Source organism: Leptonychotes weddellii, chromosome 2 (assembly GCF_054177405.1).
Source record: "Leptonychotes weddellii isolate Sample4059 chromosome 2, ASM5417740v2, whole genome shotgun sequence".
Lineage (NCBI taxonomy): Eukaryota > Metazoa > Chordata > Mammalia > Carnivora > Phocidae > Leptonychotes > Leptonychotes weddellii.
Window position 1 is genome coordinate 140,349,714 of NC_138370.1, and position 20,524 is coordinate 140,370,237.

The window sequence follows — 20,524 nt, forward strand, 5'->3', positions numbered from 1 at the left end:
TTGACCATAGAGTTGAGGGTCCATTTCTGGGTTCTCTATTCTATTCCATTGATCTATGTGTCTGTTTTTGTGCCAGTGCCATACTGTCTTGATGATTACAGCTTTGTAATAGAAGTCATCTTAGATGCACTCATGTTGGCTCTGTCTTTTTTTTATAATTAATTAATTAATTTTTAAATATTTTATTTTTGTGAGAGAGAGAGAATGAGCACGCGCGGGGGAGGGGGCAGAGAGAGAAGCAGACTCCCCACTGAGCAGGGAGCCTGATGTGGGACTCCATCTCAGGACCCTGAGATCATGACCTGAGCTGATAGCAGACACTTAACTGACTGAGCCACCCAGGTGGCCCTGTTGGCTCTGTCTTAAGTCACTCTAATGGGCCTGATTTATGTTGTTGTTGTTAATAGTGTGGTTTTGGCAGTTTCTGCCTTTTGAGTTTGAATTCTTGCTCTGTAATTTACAAAGTTATGCAATCCTGAGCAAGTTACTTAAACTGAATCTTCTACTCCAAGTGAGCATAATAATACCCATCTATTAGGGTTGTTGTAAGAATTAAGTGGGTAATAAATGTGCAATATGAAACATAATACCTGCTTCATCACAAGCTTTCAATAAATGTTAGCTATTGTGATGAAGATGGTGGTGGCGGTGACAAGAATTCCTTGGAGTCCTGATTTGGTGTTTTGTACCTAGTTCTGTCCAATTATGTGACATGGCAAAAACAACAGCTAGAGACAGAGAGACATCAGGAAACAAAAGGTTGATTGATTTAGAGTGGTGGGATCAAAACAAGATGTGCCAAGTCCCACCCATTGTTGGAAGGAGGTCTTCCAAGCAATGACGGCTTTTGGAAAGATAACTTGGTTTCATGGAAAACATCTTACACTGTGTCATTAATCTTGAATTTCAGTTTGAGGTTCTAAGTCATTTGTTATTAAAAGAGTTAATACATGTGAAGTACCTAAAACAGTGCCTGGTACACAGAAAGTACTCTGTAAATGTTTCTATCATTACAAGCTGTTATCATTCGTTCATTTAGTTTTCCTATAATCTAACAAATATTTAGTGAGGGTCTGCTAGCTGCCAAGTTGCCTTCTAGACATGCTGGGTTCAGGGTGAACTAGATAAACAGTTGCCATTTTGAAGATAAGGTTCTAGCAGAGGGGAGATTTGCTAATCTTGGGTCAGGTCTCTAAGCCCTTCTGGGTCTTAATGACTTCATCAGTAAAATAAAGTTTGGCCGTAAAATCTTACAGTAGTGTCTTCCAATGACACTATTTTCCTGGCTGACTATATGCTGATTATTTATTTATATATTAAATTTTTATTGATTCCTACCATATATAGGCACTGTGCTAGGTGCTAGGAATATAGTAGTAACTAGAGCAGACACAGCATCTGCCCTCATAGAGCATTAAGTCAATGCACAAGGCATAGGTTGACTAGGTAATTGTGAGCTTGATTAGTGTTATTACAGAGGGCAAAATGCTAGGCTTGTGTTATTGATTTATATGACAGAAACAAAATATATATATTACTCTTGATAGAAGGGCCATTATAAAACATTAATCCAGATTTTTTTTCTTCCCATTTTTTGAGTTTATATTATCTTTTCTGCTTAAACAGGAGCAGTTGGACATCACGGAGACAACTTGGTAGAGAAGATCATTTCAGTGCTTCCCCAGCTTCCAGGCCACACCAACGACGTGATGGTTAACATGGTGGAGCTTACGGCACTCCAGAATGAGGAGAAAAATCAAAGTATGGTTGCACCAGGCTGTCTTGCACAATCCAAGTAAGATATACAGGTTCTTTTTCTTCTCTCATCCTTCTCCCTCTTTTCTTTTTCTCTGAGGCCAACTATTTCTGTAGGAAGGAAGCAATGAAGAGTTGGCCTGGTTGAAAAATTCACAGTGGATAACATTTAGAAAAAAGCATTTTCCCCCCTTACTTTGAAATAATGATACCCATTAAACAAAAATAAGCCAAAAAGTATGGAAGTGTCATTTATAGAGATGTCATTTGGATGTAATGTAAGTTTGTTCTGAGGATCGATTAAGTGGGTCAATTTATACATCTCCATTCCACAGATGGTTTCACATGGAATCCAGGCTTACTCAATTTCTTTTTCCCAGTGGGCTTTTTCACATGACTAAATAATCACCCACAAAGCTATGAACCAGTGCCATCTTTCTGAATGTAAACAATATGCTCTGGGACATCAATGAGAGAAGTTTTTATTTCTGTATATACTATTCACATGCTTAGAGAAGTCAGAAAAACAAGATGGTATACTTCATGTTATGCAGAGTTTCAAAAATAGAAAAACATTTCTCCAGAACCATGACAATAAAAAGCTAGCAGTAGTTATCTCCTCTACTTTGTCCTTCATCAGTAATTCTTATGAGGAAAAAAAAAAGGTGAAAAAGTATCTGAGTATCTGTTTCCCTTATCTCTCTGTTTTTAATTTTTAAACAAAACAGGATCTTTTCCATTATAGTTTCAAATCTTAATAGTAACAGATATATTTGGAATTTCCTAAAATATCTGGAATTAGTTTTCATCTCTTGAATTTTTCAGCTTTTTTTTTTTTTTTTTAGGTAGTTCATAACATTTATTGCATGCCCGGGGTGTATGGGCCAGTGTGGGATGAAAATGGAAAGTTCTGCACCCTTTCTTTTTTGTATACTTATACACACAGTAAAAACATAGGTCATGTGCTCACTTTGGTAGCACATATACCAAAACATAGGCCTTGAGCTTGCAGCTATACAAACCCGGAAGTAATTGTAATTGGGGATATTTGTAGCTGTTCAGAGGGCCATTCAAAAGTTACTTATCAAGGACTTACTATGAGCCTTCTCTGGACTAAGTAGTATGAAGGACATAAAATAATAAAAAGTATCATTTTTGCCTTCAGTGACTACTTTTCTTATTGGGGTAGTCCTTTTTACACACGGGTTCAAGTAAAACACAATAGAAATTACATGGACTCAAGACTCAGGTGTCTGTTACAGATTATAAATTCTACAAAGTATCAGGTCCACATGGCCTTTGTAGATCAATGTGGGCCTTGTGGAAGTGGTGATGCTTGACTTAATTACGTCTTGAAGAATTTAGAAAAAGAAAAGGGCTAACATGAGCATAGGTATGGAAACAAGAATGATCAGGGCCTGATAGGATGGGGTATGAGGAAGAAAGACCACCTCACTGGACCCCCAGTGCCATCAGCAGTAATGTTTTTCAGGACTTACCAGGTGCCAAGCACGTTTCCGGGCATTTTACATTTGGGAAGTCGTTTAAGTTTTATGATAACCTAATGAGGTAGGTGTTGTTATTCCCCCATTTTACCAGTAAGGAAACTGAGGCAAAGAGACCTTAAGTAACATAGGTAGCAGGAGGTAGAGCTAGAATTTGAGCCCAGAGTTTGACTTCAGAGCTATGGTCTTAACTTCTGTGCTATCTATGCAGGGGCCAGAGAGGAGCTAGGCTCATGAATAGATTTAAAGAGACAGACAAAAATGAAGTTACTTGATGATTTAATTTCGAGAGTACTATTCATTCAACATAGCAGTTACATTGGCAACACAAATCAATTTTGTATAGGAGTTTATTAAAGGGACTGGATAGCTAACACAATCAAAAGAAGAACTCTTTTTTTTTTTTTTTAAAGGAAGAACTCTTAATCAGATTTTGGAAAGGACAACACAGTTCCAGGGGTCTAGAATTTAGGAAAAGCCTCTTCAAGGCCTTGACATCAGAGAGACTGAATTTTAACTGTTTTTGGTCATGGTCACTCTGTTTAAGCTTCAGATTCTAAGGGAAAATGTGAGATTGGCCCCACTTGGGCCTTGTGCTCCATCCACCCTCTGCCCAGTGGGGATTGAGAGCAGTTCATACTGGTTGAGAATTGCGCCATGATTGTATGGCCTGGTGGAGGGGTAGTTCTTCAAAGGAAAATGGAAACATTTATCAAAAGAAGGAGGAAGGGCTGCTGGGCAGGCAGAAGCAGTGGATGCCTTTTAATAATAATAGCACATACTTGTATAGGACTTACTGTGTAATAGGCATTCTGATCACTTTGTATTTAGTGACTTTTTTAATTCTCACAACCTCTCTGTGGAGTGGGTTCTTTTACCATCCCCTTTTATAGACGAGGAAGGAGATTGAATGACATGCCTAAAGTGGCACACACAGTTAGAAGTGGTGGGGCCTGTACTTGAACCCCAGTAGTTTAGCTCTAAAGTCAGTGCTTACCGTTATTCTATGCTGCCTCCTGAGAGGCCTAAGATAATTACAAAAAAAACCAAGTGAGCACCCCAGAGAAGTTTGCAAGGAGAGAGAAGAGTTGAATCCAGCACTAATGAGCAGGGACCAAGCAAATTCTGACAAGTGTAGTAGGACAAATGTAAAGAATCTCTTAGATCTACAAGTTATATTTTGATTATGACCAATTTATTTAACTTGGACTCTCCAGCACTCATTCTACCCCAAGCTTAGTCCGAAGCTTGAATGAAACAAGCCTTAGAATCCCATTTCTCTTGTCAGTGATGGCTTTAGAAATGGGGAGGTGACAAGAGAGAAGGTCTTCTTAGGGCTTCTTGATCAGGTTTCTTTGCTTCTGAAAAGAGACTCAAGAAAGAGACGTGCTTTTCCCTCTTCCTCCCCCTCCTCCCCCAACTCCCAGGACTCTGATTAAGTCCTGAAAGTGCTGCGGGATTCTGCTTACAACCTGAAGTTGAAGCTGACATGTGGAAGGTGGGACGGCCACAGGTGCCACAGAGAAGAGCTGTGATGGCATAATGTGCCTGGACCCCATAGAGAGCATAGTCCCTATTGTTTAAGCGAAATCGAGCCTCTGTTTTCTGTAACTTGCAACCAAAGGCATCCTAACTGATATATTTTCTGTACCTCATTATTTCATCTATAAAATGAAGGCGTTGGCCTAAATGACTTCTAAGGCTCTTGGTTTTTAAAATAAAAATTTTTCATATATATGTGTATATAATACATATATGTAATATATATGTAATATATATTAATCCTCCAGTCTTTATTTTCATTGGGTGCCTTTTCCTCTCCTTTGACTGTGAATGAGTATTGTCATAGAATATGAGTTTTGAGAGCCATCCAAGTATGAGGGCCTGGTCATAAATGTCAAAGGCAGTGATGAGTTCTAGAAGGATCTGAATAAAGAAAACTTTCATGAGAGCAGGTTTGGTGACATAGGAGGAATAGGAGTCAGGTTGCAAAAGGTAGAGAGGTGGTGAGAAGGTGACAAACAAATAAAGGTTTAAAGCAATAAAGAGAAAAATTAGGTAGTTTCTTTACGATTGTTTGGAATACTGAGAGAATTGTGCCAATCAATTTCTCTGTAAAAGGGGAATTGAAATGAATTACAGCTTTTGTAGTATAAACTGTACTTCCATCAAGATAATAACAACCACTACTACCTCCTACACCACCCCCCAAAACTTCTCAGGGAAAGCAGTATGAGGATAAAAAAATTAGTACTAAAATGAAAACAGATGGGTGCTTGGCAATAAGCAATGTGCCTGCAATGGGATAATCTTTAGAAAGCAAGTCTCTAACTATGATATAATCCTTGATAATCGAAATTTACTGCTAATATAATTTTTATAAAAGGCTGTGCATAATCCTAGCAATTAAAGTTACTGCCAATGCAAATGAGAAATTGATAACTTTAAATGAATTATAACTTGGCTTTCCAGTCCTTGTCCATTGGTCCCTGGATTACGTGGAATCTTGTGTTCAAGAAGGAAGCAGAATCTTTTCTGTTGTTATGTGTTCCTTCTGTTGAAATGGGTTTCTATTCTTTGCTCCAGCTCCACTCTCTCTAATCTATTACTCTTTCAGTTCCTTAAGTGCCCTACACCTAATGCCCCAGCTGCATTTGCTACGTCTGGCTTGCTGCCCCTGACTCTGGCTGAACCCAGCACCCACGTGCCCACTTCTCCCAAAGCTCCCCATATGCCTTCAGGTCTTTCTTCCATCTTAGCACTTCTAGCCCTTCCTATTTCATTCCCTTGTTTTATTGTTTTTCTCCTTAGCACTCTCTAATATACTTATTTATATTGTATTTTTTTTAATGTTTTATTTATTTATTGAGAGAGACAGAGATAGTGAGAGAGAGCATGGGTGGGAAGGAGGGGGCTGAGCAGGGAGCCTGATGCGGGGCTCAAATCCCAGGACCCTGAGATCATGACCTGAGCCGAAGGCAGATTGCTTAACTTACTGAGCCACCCAGGCGCCTCTATGTTGTTCTATTTTTGTGTCTTCCTTTCCTAGGGGGCAATAGAGAAAACTCTCTGCTAGAAAGTTCCCTCAGAGGAGGGAGATTTGTCTGTTTTATTCACTGTGATGTCCCCAGTGCCTAGAACAATACCTGGCACTCAAGGGATATTTGTTGAGTTTAAATAAGGGCAGGATCCGTGTGTGGAATGAGGCTGCTGAATTAAGAGAGGGTGAAGCCAAACCCGAGCATAGGAGAGATTAGTTTGCAGATGTCTAGATTCTAATTATTGAATATATGAAATGCTCTCATTATGTTAGCAAAACAGAGCAAAATTGGCCAGGCGATTCTACTTGTGGGACTTCTTTCATGGATGTATTCTGCACACATGTAGAATGATATATTCATTCATCACTAATTTGTAATTGCAAATGGAAATAACTGCAGTGTCAGTTCAGTAAATTGTGTTACACTAATGTGATGAAATTTCAAATATCTATTGAAATAGAATGAAGAATGAAGTTGTTTATATACTGATAAGCAGTGAGCTTGATGACATATTTTAAATGAAAAAAGTGGGGTATAACATGCCTATTTGTACAAAAGGGTGAAATACACACATTTGCTTTTGATACACTGGAAATATCCATATATATATTTTACATATATATATCTGAAAAAATGTATAAGGAACTGGTGATATTGGCTTCCTCTGTAGAGGGATGCTGCAGTCTGGGGGTACACTGGGAAGTTAGTGAAATGAATAAAGACAGAGGAAGGAGGGACATGTTCTACTCCGTATACCAGTTTGTGTGCTTTGAATTTCCAATCCTGTGAATGTATTTCCTATTAAAAATAAATAGAGATTAGATTTAAATAAAATCACCGTTTCCTTCTTAAGCTAACTTAAGATGGGATTCTGTGCTCCTGGGAAGGAAAGTAGCTGTCTCTTATTTTGGAATCTCTGCAATGCTTTTCTCCCTCTACATTGTCTTCCCTCTTCAATGAACCATCCTTTCCTTTAAAACTTCTTATTAAAATGCCAAAACCTGGGGCGCCTGGGTGGCTCAGTTGGTTAAGTGTCTGCCTTTGGCTCAGGTCATGATCCCAGGGTCCTAAGATGGAGCCCTGCATTGGGCTCCCTGCTCAGCAGGGAGTCTGCTTCTCCCTCTCCCTCTGCCTGGTGCTCCCCCTGCTTGTGCTCTCTCTATCAAATAAATAAATAAAATCTTTAAAAAAATGCCCAAACCCTGCACTGTAATTATTTGTTTCATGTTCTGTCTCCCCTAGTAGATTGTAAATTCCTTGAAGGTAGTAACTGTGCCTGGAACTTTTTTTTTTTTTTTTAAAGATTTTATTCATTTATTCATGAGAGACAGAGAGAGAGAGGCAGAGACAGAGGAAGAAGCAGGCTCCCCAAGGAGCAGGGAGCCCAATGCGGGACTCGATCCCAGGATCCTGGGATCATGACCTGAGCCGAAGGCAGACGCTTAACCATCTGAGCCACCCAGGCACCCTGTGCCTGGAACTCTTAAGAGGTGTTATTAAATTGAATAAAACAATGAATAAATGCTTGAATAAGTCTTAATAATAGATTGAGACCAAGTTTAAAAATGATTATGTCAATCCATGAAAAGCCTTATCTACTTCACTTTAGCACTTAAGCCACTGTCTAGTATTGTTGATTGATATCTATCTAATTTATCTTACTTCTTCCTTTAAGTTTCTTCTTTGTACTTTACTCCAAATTTACCTCATTGTCTAGGTCAGTGAGAAGGAAGGAAGGTAACACGGAGTGCCTGAATTTTGTTAGGCATATGCGAAGTATTTTAAAATGTACTTAAGTAACTTGCCCTTAGCCAAACTTTCCCTAAGTGATTGAATTGGGTCATTTAACAAATTATTTTTTAATTCCAGGGCAAATTTCTTTTCCACTATATCATGACTCTGATACATGCTTACTTGAATGAATGTATAAATAAATCATAATTCAGAAATAGTGGGTATCCTAGTTTATAAAAAGCAATATTTAAGTCCAGTTTTCTTATTAGTTTTTATTTTGGAGGTGGGTTTTTTTTTCCTAGACTATACAACAATCAAATAAATGGGGTAGATCTTATGGAAAAGAGACAAATGCCACAGTGGTTTCAACCTAAACAATGATGAGCCAATTTGTTGTTGAATTTCACAATGTCGAGTAACCTGATAATTGATGTATATCAAAGTCACTAACTAGACCCTTTAAGTCAAAAATTGTTAAATCACTTCTTAATAGCCATACATTTTTCTCCTCTTTCCTTAGTTTCCAAGTACCAATTAAATATTGCTATTAGAGACAACATTTTCAGAGGGAATAAAGGTAATTTTTCTTAGAGCAGAGCCAGAGGTACTAGTCTGATTTTAAATTTACCTACAGATAGAATGACTGAACTTGTATGTGAACATTATGTAAAGTGTATTTAATGTTGAGCTTGAGGTGAAGAGCCAGCACACAAGAGGGTGTGTTATCACATAGCAGTGCTGTGAATGACCTTGGCACTGATACAGACTATGGGCATCTCCTCCTGATATGATACCAAAAAATAAACTAAACTGATATTTAAAAAAACTATTCGGGATGCCTGGCTGGCTCAGTTGGTAGAGCATCCGACTCTTGATATCAGTGTCGTGAATTCAAGCCCCACATTGGGCATGGATACTACTTTAAAAACAAAGAAACAATCCCCTCCCCCCCCCAAAAAAACCACAAGAAACTGTTCAAGTAACATTGCAAATGGAATAGGAGGAAGGCCTACCTCTTCTTAGCATACAGCTTGCTATATTTAACTTTTTTTGGGACTTCTAAAGATCATCTGGTCTCAGTTACAGATTTAGAAAAAAGAATTAATGAATAATTTGTGGATGGTGGGAGTGAAATAAAGCAGGGTTCTTTTCTGAAGATGAAGGGATAAATGTATCTTCTAAGAAATAGTTAAATAATTTAATATGCCAGAGACATTTAAGTTATATTTCTTGATAAATAATTGTTTAATAGTTATATTTTTATATATTTTATATATTTTTTTGGAATTCTTTTTTAATGTGTATTTAAAAAAAGAAGGTTTGAAGGTAGAAATTCTTTTTCTATAATTGCTTACATATTGCAACTCTGTCATGGTATCTGTTATTTAAGAAATGTGTAGGCAATCCCCAGAATCTTTTTCATATTGAAAAATTTAAAGTGGCTTGTGGTCTCTGTGTTGTGAGAACACTGAACTCTGGGTCATTGTGGCTTTGGGATCCATAATTTAAATGGAAACTATGGCTCCTTTAGAAAAAGCTAAGAATTCTCTGAAGTCAGCTAAAACCAAGAAGGAGGAATGGAGAGACTCATTACATTTGAATGACAAATTTCTGATTAGGTTGATGTTTACTGCCAAGCAAAAGTCAACAAGTCCAAACATCTAACTTCTCCTGAGTTAACCAACCTTTATTAGGGTGCTTCTAAATCTTAGGTTATGTAGACTAAAGTGTATTCAGTAGCATGGCAGGACTTTCCCACACTTCTGGCTACAGCTTCTCTCCTCTGTATTGCCAGCTGGTATTCTCACCTGAGGACCCCTTTCTTTTCTTTTATTTCTGTCTTCTAATAACCAGGTCACACTGGGATAGTGATGGGTGGTAGGGTGGCTGGGATCAACAGGGTAGGGTTAGTTGCCCTTCTTCTAGGAAGAAGAAAATAAGAAGAATGAGATGGTTTTAGCAATAAAGAAGGCATTTTCGGGGTCCAAGGCAGGAGATGTCTGAAATCCAGGAAGTTCATTTGGTTGAAAATTCAGGAAGTTCATCATGGAACCCTCCAAGCATGTAAATGTGTGTTGTAATTTATTCACAATATTTATTAATTGACTACTGTGTGACAGGCACTTGATGAAGGCAAGATCTCTGCCATTATGGAATTTTTTCTAATGGGGGAGACAACAAATGGATAAACAAGTGGATATATAGTGTCAGCCAGGGATAAGTGCTATGAAGCAAATAAAGCAAGGTAAGCGAATCAAGAGTGACTAAGGATTTGAGGTGGTTAGTAGGTGTGTGGAGGGGATAGAAAAGGTCTTTCTGAGACGTCTTTCAAACAGAGACTTCAGGGAAGTAAATTATAAGCTTGTGGATATCTGGGTCTAGAACATTCCATCCTAAGGAAAGGACTAGTTGTTCAGAGATAACTTGTGATGTTAATTTGCTTTCCCCTAATGGCTAATGATGTTGAACATCTTTTCCTGTACTTATGTTCCATCTGCATATTCTCTCTCTTTTTTACAAGTAACCAAAGTACTGTATTTTCCTCTCTATATTTCTACATAGCTTATTGTATTATATATAATAGTATAAATAATTCAAAGATATAGTTTTTTTTCTTTTCAAGTTTTTTTTTTTTTTAAAGATTTTTTATTTATTTATTTGAGAGAATGAGATAGAGAGAGAGAGCATGAGAGGGGGGAGGGTCAGAGGGAGAAGCAGACTCCCCGCCGAGCAGGGAGCCCGATGTGGGACTCGATCCTGGGACTCCAGAATCATGACCTGAGCCGAAGGCAATCGCCCAACCAACTGAGCCACCCAGGCACCCTTCTTTTCAAGTTTTTTTAAATTCCAGTTAGTTGGGACACCTGGGTGGCTCAGTCAGTTTAAGCGTCTGCCTTCGGCTCAGGTCATGATCCTGGGGTCCTGGGATCGAGCCCCGCATTGGGCTCCCTGCTCTGCGGGGAGCCTGCTTCTCCCTCTGCTTGCCACTCCCCCTGCTTGTGCTCTCTCTCTCTCTCCCCCTCTCTGACAAATAAATAAATAAAATCTTAAAATAAATTCCAATTTGTTAACATACAGCATAATGTTAGTTTCAGGTGTAGAATTTAGTGATTCATCACTTACATAAACCACCCAGAGCTCATCACAATAACTGCTCTCCTTACTATCCATCACCTATTTAAACCATCCTCCAACGTCCCCTTCAGCAGCCCTGAGTTTGTTCTCTATAGTTAAAAGTCTGTTTCTTGGTTTGTTTTTTCTCTCTTTCTTACCCCTATGTTAATTTGTTTTGTTTCTTAAATTCCACATATGAGTGAAATCATATGGTATTTTTTTTTCTTTGACTGACTTACTTCGCTTAGCATAATACTCTCTAGTTCCATCCACACGTTGCAAATGGTGAGATTTCACTCTTTTTGAAAGTTGAGTAATATTCCATTGTGTGTGAGACACACACACACACACACACACATCTTCATTATCCATGCATCAGTCAATGGACATTTGGGCTCCTACCATAATTTGGCTATTGTTGATAATGCTGCTATAAACATCAGAGTGCATGTGTTCCTTTGAATTAGTATTTTTGTGTCCTTTGGGTAAATACCTAGTAGCGCAATTGCTGGGTCATAGGGTAATTCTATTTTTAACTTTTTTAGGAACCTCCATACTATTTTTCAGAGTGGCTGCACCAGTTTCATTCCCACCAACAGTACAAGAGGCTTCTCCTTTCTCTACATCCTCACCAACCCTTGTTGTTTCTTGTGTTGCTGATTTTAGCCATTCTGACAAGTGTGAGGTGATATCTCATTGTGATTTTGATTTGTATTTCCATGATGGTGAGTGATGTTGAGCATTTTTTCATGTGTCTGTTAGCCAACTGTATGTCTTTTTTGGAAAAATATCTATTCATGTCTTTCACCCATTTTTAAACTGGATTCTTTGTTTTTTGGGTGTTGAATTTTAAAAGTTCTTTATATATTTTGTATACTAACCCTTTATCAGATATGTCATTTGCAAATATCTTCTCCCATTCGGTAGGTTGCCTTTTTTTTTTTTGCCTTTTAGTTTTGTTGATTGTTTCCTTCACTATGCAGAAGTTTGATCTTGATGAAGTTCCAATAGTTCATTTATGTTTTTGTTTCCCTTGTCTCAGGAGACATATCTAGTAAGAACTTAATATGGTGGATGTCAAAGAGGTTGCTGCCTGTGTGGTGTTCTCTAGGATTTTAATGGTTTCCTTTCTCACATTTAGGTCTTTAATCCACTTTGAATTTATTTTTGTGTATGGTGTAAGAAAGTGGTCCACTTTCATTCTTCTGCATGTGGCTGTCCAATTTTCCTAACACCATTTGTTGAAGAGACTGTCTTTTTTCCATTGGATATTCTTTCCTGCTTTGTTGAAGATTATTTGACCATATAGTTGAGGGTCCATTTCTGGGCTCTCTATTCTGTTCCATTGATCTATGTGCCTGTTTTTGAGCCAGTACCCTGTTGTCTCGATCACTATAGCTTTGTAATATAACTTGAGATATGGAATTATAATGCCCCCAACTTTTTTTTTTTTTTTTCTTTTTCAAGATTGCTTTGGCTACTCAGGGTCTTTTCTGGTTCCACACGAATTTTAGGATTATTTGTTCTAGCTCTGTGAAAAATGCTGGTGGTGTTTTGATAGGGATGGCATTAAATGTGTAGATTGTGGCAGCTCTTTCTGCCCATGGGTCCTATCCCCATGCTTTAATAAAACCACCTTTTTGCAATGAAATAAAATAAAATAAATAAATGTGTAGATTGGTTTGGGTAGTATAGACATTTTAACAATATTTGTTCTTTCAATCCATGAGCATGGAAAGTTTTTCCATTTCTTTGTGTCATCTTCAAGTTCTTTCATTAGTGTTTTATACTTTTCAGAATACAGATCTTTTATCTCTTTGGCTAGGTTGCTTCTTAATTACTGGTGTCTAGAAATGCGACAGATTTCTCTATGTTGATTTTGTATCCTGTGACTTTGCTGAATTCATGTATCAATTCTAACAATTTTTTGGTGGACTGTTTTGGATTTTCTATTTGGAGTATTTTGTCATCTGCAAATAGTGGAAGTTTGACTTCTTCCTTGCCGATTTGGATGCCTTTTATTTCTTTTTTGTTGCCTGATTGGTGAGGCTAGGACTTCCAGTACTATGTTAAATAACAGTGGTGAGAGTGGGCATCCCTAACTTGTTCCTGACCATAGAGGAAAAGCTCTCAGTTTTTCCCCATTGGGGATGATATTAGCTGTGGATTTTTCATATATGGCCTTTATTATGTTGAGGTATGTTCCCTCTATCCCTACTTTTTTGACGGCTTTTATCATGAATGGATGTTGTATTTCGTCAAGTGCTTTTTCTGCATCTATTAAAAGGATCATGTGGTTCTTATCCTTTCTTTTATTAATGTGGCTTACCACATTGATTGATTTGTGAATACTGAACCACTCTTGTGGCCCAGGAATAAATCACCATTTGATTGTGGTGAATGATTTTTTTCAGTGTATTGTTGGATTCGATTTGTTAATATTCTATTGAGTGTCTGCATCCATGTTCATCAAGGATATTGGCCTGTAATTATCTTTTTTAGTGGAGTCTTTGTCTGGTTTTGCAATCAGGGTAATGCTGGCGTCATAGAATGAGCTTGGAAGCTTTCATTTCTATTTTTTTAGAACAGTTTGAGAAGAATAGGTGTTAACTTTTCTTTAAATGTTTGGTAGAATTCATCTGTGAAGACTTCTGATCTTGGACTTCTGTTTGTTGGGAGATTTTTGATTACTGATTGAATTTCTCTGCTGGTTATTGGTCCATTCAAGTTTTCTATTTCTTCTGTGTTAGTTTTGGTAGTTTATGTTTCTAGGAATTTATCCATTTCTTCCAGGTTGTCCAATTTGTTGGTATATATAGTTTTTCATAATATTTACTTATAATTGTATTATTATGGTGTTGGTTGTTATTTCTCATCTCTCATTTGTGATTTTATTTGTTTCGGTCCTTTCTCTCTTCTTTTTGATAAGTCTGGGGAAGCGTTTATCAATTTTATTATTTTTTTCAAAAAATAAACCAGCTCCTGATTTCATGGATCTGTTCTATTGTTTTTTTAGTTTCTGTATCATCTTTATTATTTCCCTTCTTCTGCTGGCTTAGGCTTTGTTTGTTGTTCTTTTTCTAGCTCCCTTAGGTGTAAGGTTAGGTTGTTTGAGATTTTTCTCGTTTCTTAAGGTAGGCTTGTATTGCTATGTACTTTCCTATTAGGACCGCTTTTGCTGCATCCCAAGGTTTTGGTCTGTCATGTTTTCATTTTCTTATCTTTCTATGTGTTTTAATTTCTTCCTTGATTTCCTGGTTGACCCATTCATTCTTTAGTAGCATATTGTTTAACCTCCATGAATTTGTGGTCTTTCCTAAATTTTTTTTTTTTTTTTTTTGGTGGTGGACTTTACGTTTCATAGCATTGTGATCAGAAAGTATATATGGTATAATCAAAATCTTCTTGTACTTGTTGAGGCCTAACCCAGTATATGATCTCTTCTAGAGAATGTCCCATGTGCACTTGAAAAGAATGTGTATTCTGCAGCTTTAGGATGAAATGTTCTGTATAAATCTGTTAATTCCACCTGGTCCAGTGTGTCATTCAAAGCCATTGTTTCCTTGTTGATCTTCTGCTTAGATGATCTGTCCATTGCTGTAAGTGGGATGTTAAAGTCCCCTACTATTATTGTGTATCAATGAGTTTCTTTATATTTGTTATTAATTATTTTATGTATTTGGGTGTTCCCATGGTGGGAGTGTAAATATTACAGTTGTTAGATATTCTTGTTGGATAATGCCCTTTATTATGATATAATCCGCTTTTTCGTCTCTTGGTACAGTCGTTAGTTTAAAATCTAGTTTGTCTGATGTAAGTATTGCTACCTTGGCTTTCTTTTGACATCCATTTGCCTGATAAATGTTTCTCTATCCTCTCACTCTCAATATGCACGTGTCATCAGGTCTAAAATGGTCTCTTATAGGCAGCATAAAGATGGGTCTTATTTTTTGTATCCATTCTGACACACTATGTCTTTTGATTGGAGTGTTTAGTCCATTTACATTCAGAGTAATTATTGATAGATATGTATTTAGTGCCATTTTATTATGTGTTTTGTCATGGTTTCTGGAGATTTTCTCTGTTCCTTTCTAGTCTTTGTTGCTTTTGGTCTTCTTTCCTACTCAAAGAGTACCCTTTAATATTTCTTGCAGGGGTGGTTTAGTGGTCATGAACTCCTTTAGTTTTTGTTTGGGAAATTATTTCTCTCTCCTATTCTGAATGACAACCTTGCTGGATAAAGTATTCTTGGCTGCACATTTTCCATCCAGCACATTGAATATATCATGCCATTCTCTTCTGGCTTGCTAAGTTTCTGTGGAGAGATCTTCAGCTAGTCTTATGGGTCTTCCCCTGTAAATTAGGGACTTCTTTTGTCTTGCTGCTTTTAGAATTTTTTCTTTATCACCATATTTTGCAAATTTCATTACAATATGTCTTGGTATTGGCCTGCTTTTGTTGATTTTGATCGGTGTTCCTGTGTCTCCTGGATCTGGATGTCAGTTTCCTTTCCCCAATTAGGGAGGTTTTCAGCTGTATATTTCCTCAAATTTTCCTCTTCTTCTTCTGGGACTCCTATGATACGAATGTTATTACATTTGATGGAATCATTGTTCCCTAAGTCTATCTCGTGTTCTGTAATTCTTTCTCTCTTTTTTCAGCTTCATTATTTTCCATAATTCTATCTTCTATATCCTTGATTTGTTCCTGTGCTTCTTGCATCCTTGTTGTCACTACATCCAGTCTGTTTTGAATCTCAGTTATTGCATTTTTCATTTCTGACTGTTTTTTAACTCTTTTATCTCTGCAGTAAGGGCCTCCCTGAAGTCTTCATGCTTTTCTCAAGTCAAGCAAGTATCCTTATGATTGTTGCTTTAAATTTTCAAGTAGGCATATTCCTTATATCTGTTTTGATTAGATCTCTAGCTGTGACCTTATCTTCTTCTTTCATTTTGGATGAATTACTCTGCCTTGATATTTTGTCTAAGTCTCTGTCTTCCTCTCTATGTTAGAAAAGCCTGTTATGTTTCCAGCTCCTAAGAGTAGTGGCCTTATGAAGAAGAGGTCTTCTTCTTATGAAGAGTGTCCAGGGCCTGGCACTTCAGGGAGTGTCTCTGGTGTGTGCTGCCTGTGCTCTCCTGTTGTGTTTTGGCTGCTCTGTCTTTCAGGTCAGTTGTCTGCAGGGGCTCTCCTGGCATGCAGTGGGCAGTGTTTGGAACTTTGCCAGAGTGTGGTGAGTTTTAACTAGGTATGCTCTGCTCTGCTTGTTAAATGGGACCTGATTCTACTTCCACTAGAGATGAAGCCTTGCAGAGCTCTCTGGTCAGAAGAAGTAGTTTTGGCGGGGGTTTTTGCTGGTCCTCTAGGGAGTGGGCCCACTGTGCTGGTTCTTAGGCACACTTGCCCAAGAAGAGCAATACCAGCAGAGTGTGGAGGTAGGGTGGGGTGGGACTTAATGTAAGCAGGTTAGGAAGCCAGTGTTGGCACTGTGCTGTTTACTGAAGTTGGTTTATGCCGCAGGGCGGGGGAGGGAAATGGTGCCAGCCAGCTCCTTTTTCCCTGGAGAGGGGTCTCTGTGCTTGCTCCTCTCAGGGAAGCACTCCTAGAAGAGTGAATAATCTCCCTGCTGTTTGTCCCAGGTATTTTTCAGATAGTCATTTTCACACTGGCTGCGTCTAGGTTCTTTGCCTGCCTTCTCTCCAGGAGCAGCTCAGTGCCCTACAGACTCTGTCCCAGCCAAGCCTGCTGACTTAAAACTCCAAACTTTAGGGACCTGGTGTGGTGGGGAGCTGCACTGGACTTGTGGTGGAGGGTCTCACTACACTGGGACTGATGCAGGTTTGACTGAGAAGGACAGTCATGTCAGAGTGCAGGGGTGTGGGAGTTGGAGCAAGCAGGTTAGGCAGCCAGTGTTGGAGCCAAGATGCCCTCAGCAGGTGTCTCCATACCTATGGTGAGGGGCAGGGAAGGGAAATGGTACCCACTAGCCCTTTTGTCCCTGAAGAGGCATCTCTGTGACCCCCACCTCTCACAGATGGTTCCAAGAAGAGCAAACAGTCTCTCCTTGTGAGCTTTAGGTAATCCTCAGATGGTGCCCTCTGTCCCCGGGTTGCTTGCATGCCTTCTTTCCAGGAGTAGGGCAGTACCCTCAGGGCTCTATCCCTGCCAAGCCTTCGGATATCTACACTCCAGTCTTTGAGCCCTACTGGTTGCAAAAACTCATGAAAATTAGTTCCTTTCATTTTCCCAGCCAGTGGCTTTAGGGAAATGTTCTTTTGTGTATCCTTGTGTGCTCCACTCTCTCCTGCCTTTCTCCACGACCAGGGCTCCCTCCCCTCTGCAGCACCCACAGTCCGTTTCCCCCCCAAACCACATCTCCACACTTCCTACCTTCCTTATTGTGGCCTCTTCTCTCCCTCTAATTGACCAGTTTGTTCTTCAGTCCTCAAGTTGATTTCTTGGGTATTCAGAATGATTTGGTAGTTATCTAGTTGTGTTCCAGGGGCAAGACTTGCCTAGGGTTCTCCTACTATGCTACCATCTTAGCTTTCCTCCCATCTGCATATCCTCTTAAAGAAAATGTCTCTTCACATCTATTGCCCATTTTTTCTTATTGGTGTTAAGTATATATATAACCCTTTATCAGGTAAGTAATTTGCAAATATTTTCTTCTAGTCTGTAGCTTCTCTTTTTATCCTCTTAATAGGTCTTTTCACAAAGCAAAAGTTTAAAATTTTGATGAAGTTCAGTTTATCAGTTTTTCCTGTTATGGATTGTGCTTTTGGTGTCAAGTTCAAGAACTCTGCCTAACCTTAAATTCTGAAGATTTTCTGTGATTGTTTTTTCTAAAACTTTTATACATTCTTTATTCAAGTATAATTAGCATACAGTGTTGTATTAGTTTCAGATGTACAATATAATGATTCCAACAATTCTGTGTATTACTTGGTGCTTATTATGGTAAGTGTATTCTTAATTCCTTTCACTGACTTCACCCATCCCTCCACCTATTCCCCTTCAGTTACCACCAAGTTGTTCTCTGTTTGAGTCTATTTTTTTTAAATCTCTCTCTCTCTCTCTTTTGTTCATTGGTTTTGTTTTTTAAATTCCACATATGAGTGAAATCATGTGGTATTTGTCTTTGTCTTACTGACTTATTTCACTTAGCATTATAGTTTGTAGATCCATCTATGTTGTTTTTCCAAAGGGCAAGATTCATTCTTTCTAATGGCTGGCTAGTATTCTGGTGTATATGTATATATATATACCATATCTTCTTACCCATTTACCTATTGATGGACACTTGGGTTGCTTCCATAACTTGATTATTATAAAAATGCAACAGTAAACATAGGGGCACATGTGTCTTTTTGAATTAGTGTTTTCATTTTATTTGGGCAAATACCCAGTAGCAGAATTACGGTATCATATGGCAATTCTATTTTTAAATTTTGGAGGAATATCCATACTGCTTTCCACAGTGGCTTTACTACCTGGCATTCCTGCCAACAGTGCATGAGCATTCCTGTTCCTCCACATCCTTGCCAAAACTTGTTATTTTTTTGTGGCTTTGATTTTAGCCATTCTGACAGGTGTGAGGTGGTATCTCATTGTGGTTTTGATATGCATTTCCATGATGATTAGTGATAAAGAGCATCTTTTCATGTGTCTGTTGACCATCTGTAGTCTTCTTTGGAAAAATGTCTATTCGTGTCCTCTGTCCATATTTTAATTGGATTGTTTCTATGATGTTGAGTTGTATAATTTCTTTATATATTTTGAATATTAATCCCTGATTGGATATGTCATTTGCAAGTATCTTCTGTTTAGTAGTTTGACTTTTCATTTTGTTGATGGCTTCCTTCACTATGAGAAAAAGCTTTTTATTTTGTTGTAGTCCCAATAGTTTAATTTTGCTTTTATTTCCCTTGCCAAAGGAGACATATCTAGAAAATTTTTTCTTTGGCTGATGTCAGAGAGATAACTGCCTATGTTTCCTTCCAGAAATTTTATTGTTTCAGGTCTCACATTTAGGTCTTTAATCCATTTTGAGTTTATTTTTGTATATGATGTAAGAAAGTGGTCCAGTTTTGTTCTTTTGCACATAGCTGTCCAGTTTTCCCAACACCATTTGTTGAAGAGACTGTCTTTCCCATTGTATATTCTTGCCTCATTTGTTGTAGATTAATTCACCATACCTATGAACATAGAATATCTTTCCATTTGTTTGTGTTTTCAATTTCTTTCATCAGTGTTTTTTCTTTAAAAAAATAATTTATTTAATAATAATAATGTTATTATTATTTTCATAAAGTTCTGTGCCCAGTATGGGGCTTGAACTCATGACCCTGAGATTAAGAGTTGCATCCTCTCCTGACTGAGTCAGCCAGGTACCCTTCATCAGTGTTTTATAGTTTTGGAATACAGGTCTTTCACCTCCTTGGTTAAGTTTATTCCCAGATATTTTATTTTGGTGCAATTTGGCAATGGGATCATTTTCTTAATATTTCTGGTACTTTATTATTAGTGTATAGAAAGGCAACTAATTTCTGTATATTAATTTTGTATCTGTGACTTTACTGAATTCATTTATAGGTTCTAGTAGTTTTTGGTGGAGTCTTGAGGGTTTTCTATATAGACTATCATGTAATCTGCAAATAGTGACCATTTTACTTCTTCCTTACCAATTTAGATGCCATCTATTTCTTTTCATTGTCTAATTTCTTTTTTTTCTTTTGTTAACGATTTTATTTATTTATTTGACAGAGAGATAGAGAGAGCCAGAGAGTACAAGCAGGGGGAGTGGCAGAGGGAGAAGGATAAGCAGGCTCCCTGCTGAACAGGGAGCCTGACGTGGGGCTCGATCCCAGGACTCTGGGATCATGACCTGAACCAAGGGCAGATGCTTAACTGACTGAGCCACCCAGGTGCCCACATTGTCTAATTTCTGTGGCTAGAACTATCAGTACTATGTTGAATAAAAGTGTTGATAGTAGACATCCTTGTTTTGTTCCTGATCTTAGGGGAAAAGCTCTCAGTTTTTCACCATTGAGTATGGTGTTAGCTGTTGGTTTTCATATATGGCCTTTCTTATGTTGAGGTATGATTCCTCTAAACCTACTTTGCTGAGGGTTTTTATCATGAATGGATGTTGAACTTTATCAGATACTTTTTCTGCATCTATTGAAATGATCATATGGGGACACCTGGGTGGCTCAGTCGTTAAGCGTCTGCCTTCGGCTCAGGTCATGATCCCAGGGTCCTGAGATGGAGCCCTGCCTCAGGCTCCCTACTCCATGGGAAGCCTGCTTCTCCCTCTCCTACTCCCCCTGCTTGTGTTCCCTCTCTTGCTGTGTCTCTCTCTGTCAAATAAAT

General features: G+C 38.2%; 1 protein-coding gene across 2 annotated transcripts in view; it reads left to right on the forward strand.

Moving 5' to 3' along the window:
- SCFD2 (sec1 family domain containing 2) overlaps window positions 1-20,524 on the forward strand; it is a 393,663-nt gene that overhangs the window by 14,419 nt on the left and 358,720 nt on the right. For both annotated transcript variants that reach the window (XM_081812374.1, XM_006734384.3), the window contains exon 2: window positions 1,627-1,795. In XM_081812374.1, the coding sequence (XP_081668500.1) occupies window positions 1,627-1,795 (169 nt within the window). The remainder of the gene's footprint in view (window positions 1-1,626; window positions 1,796-20,524) is intronic.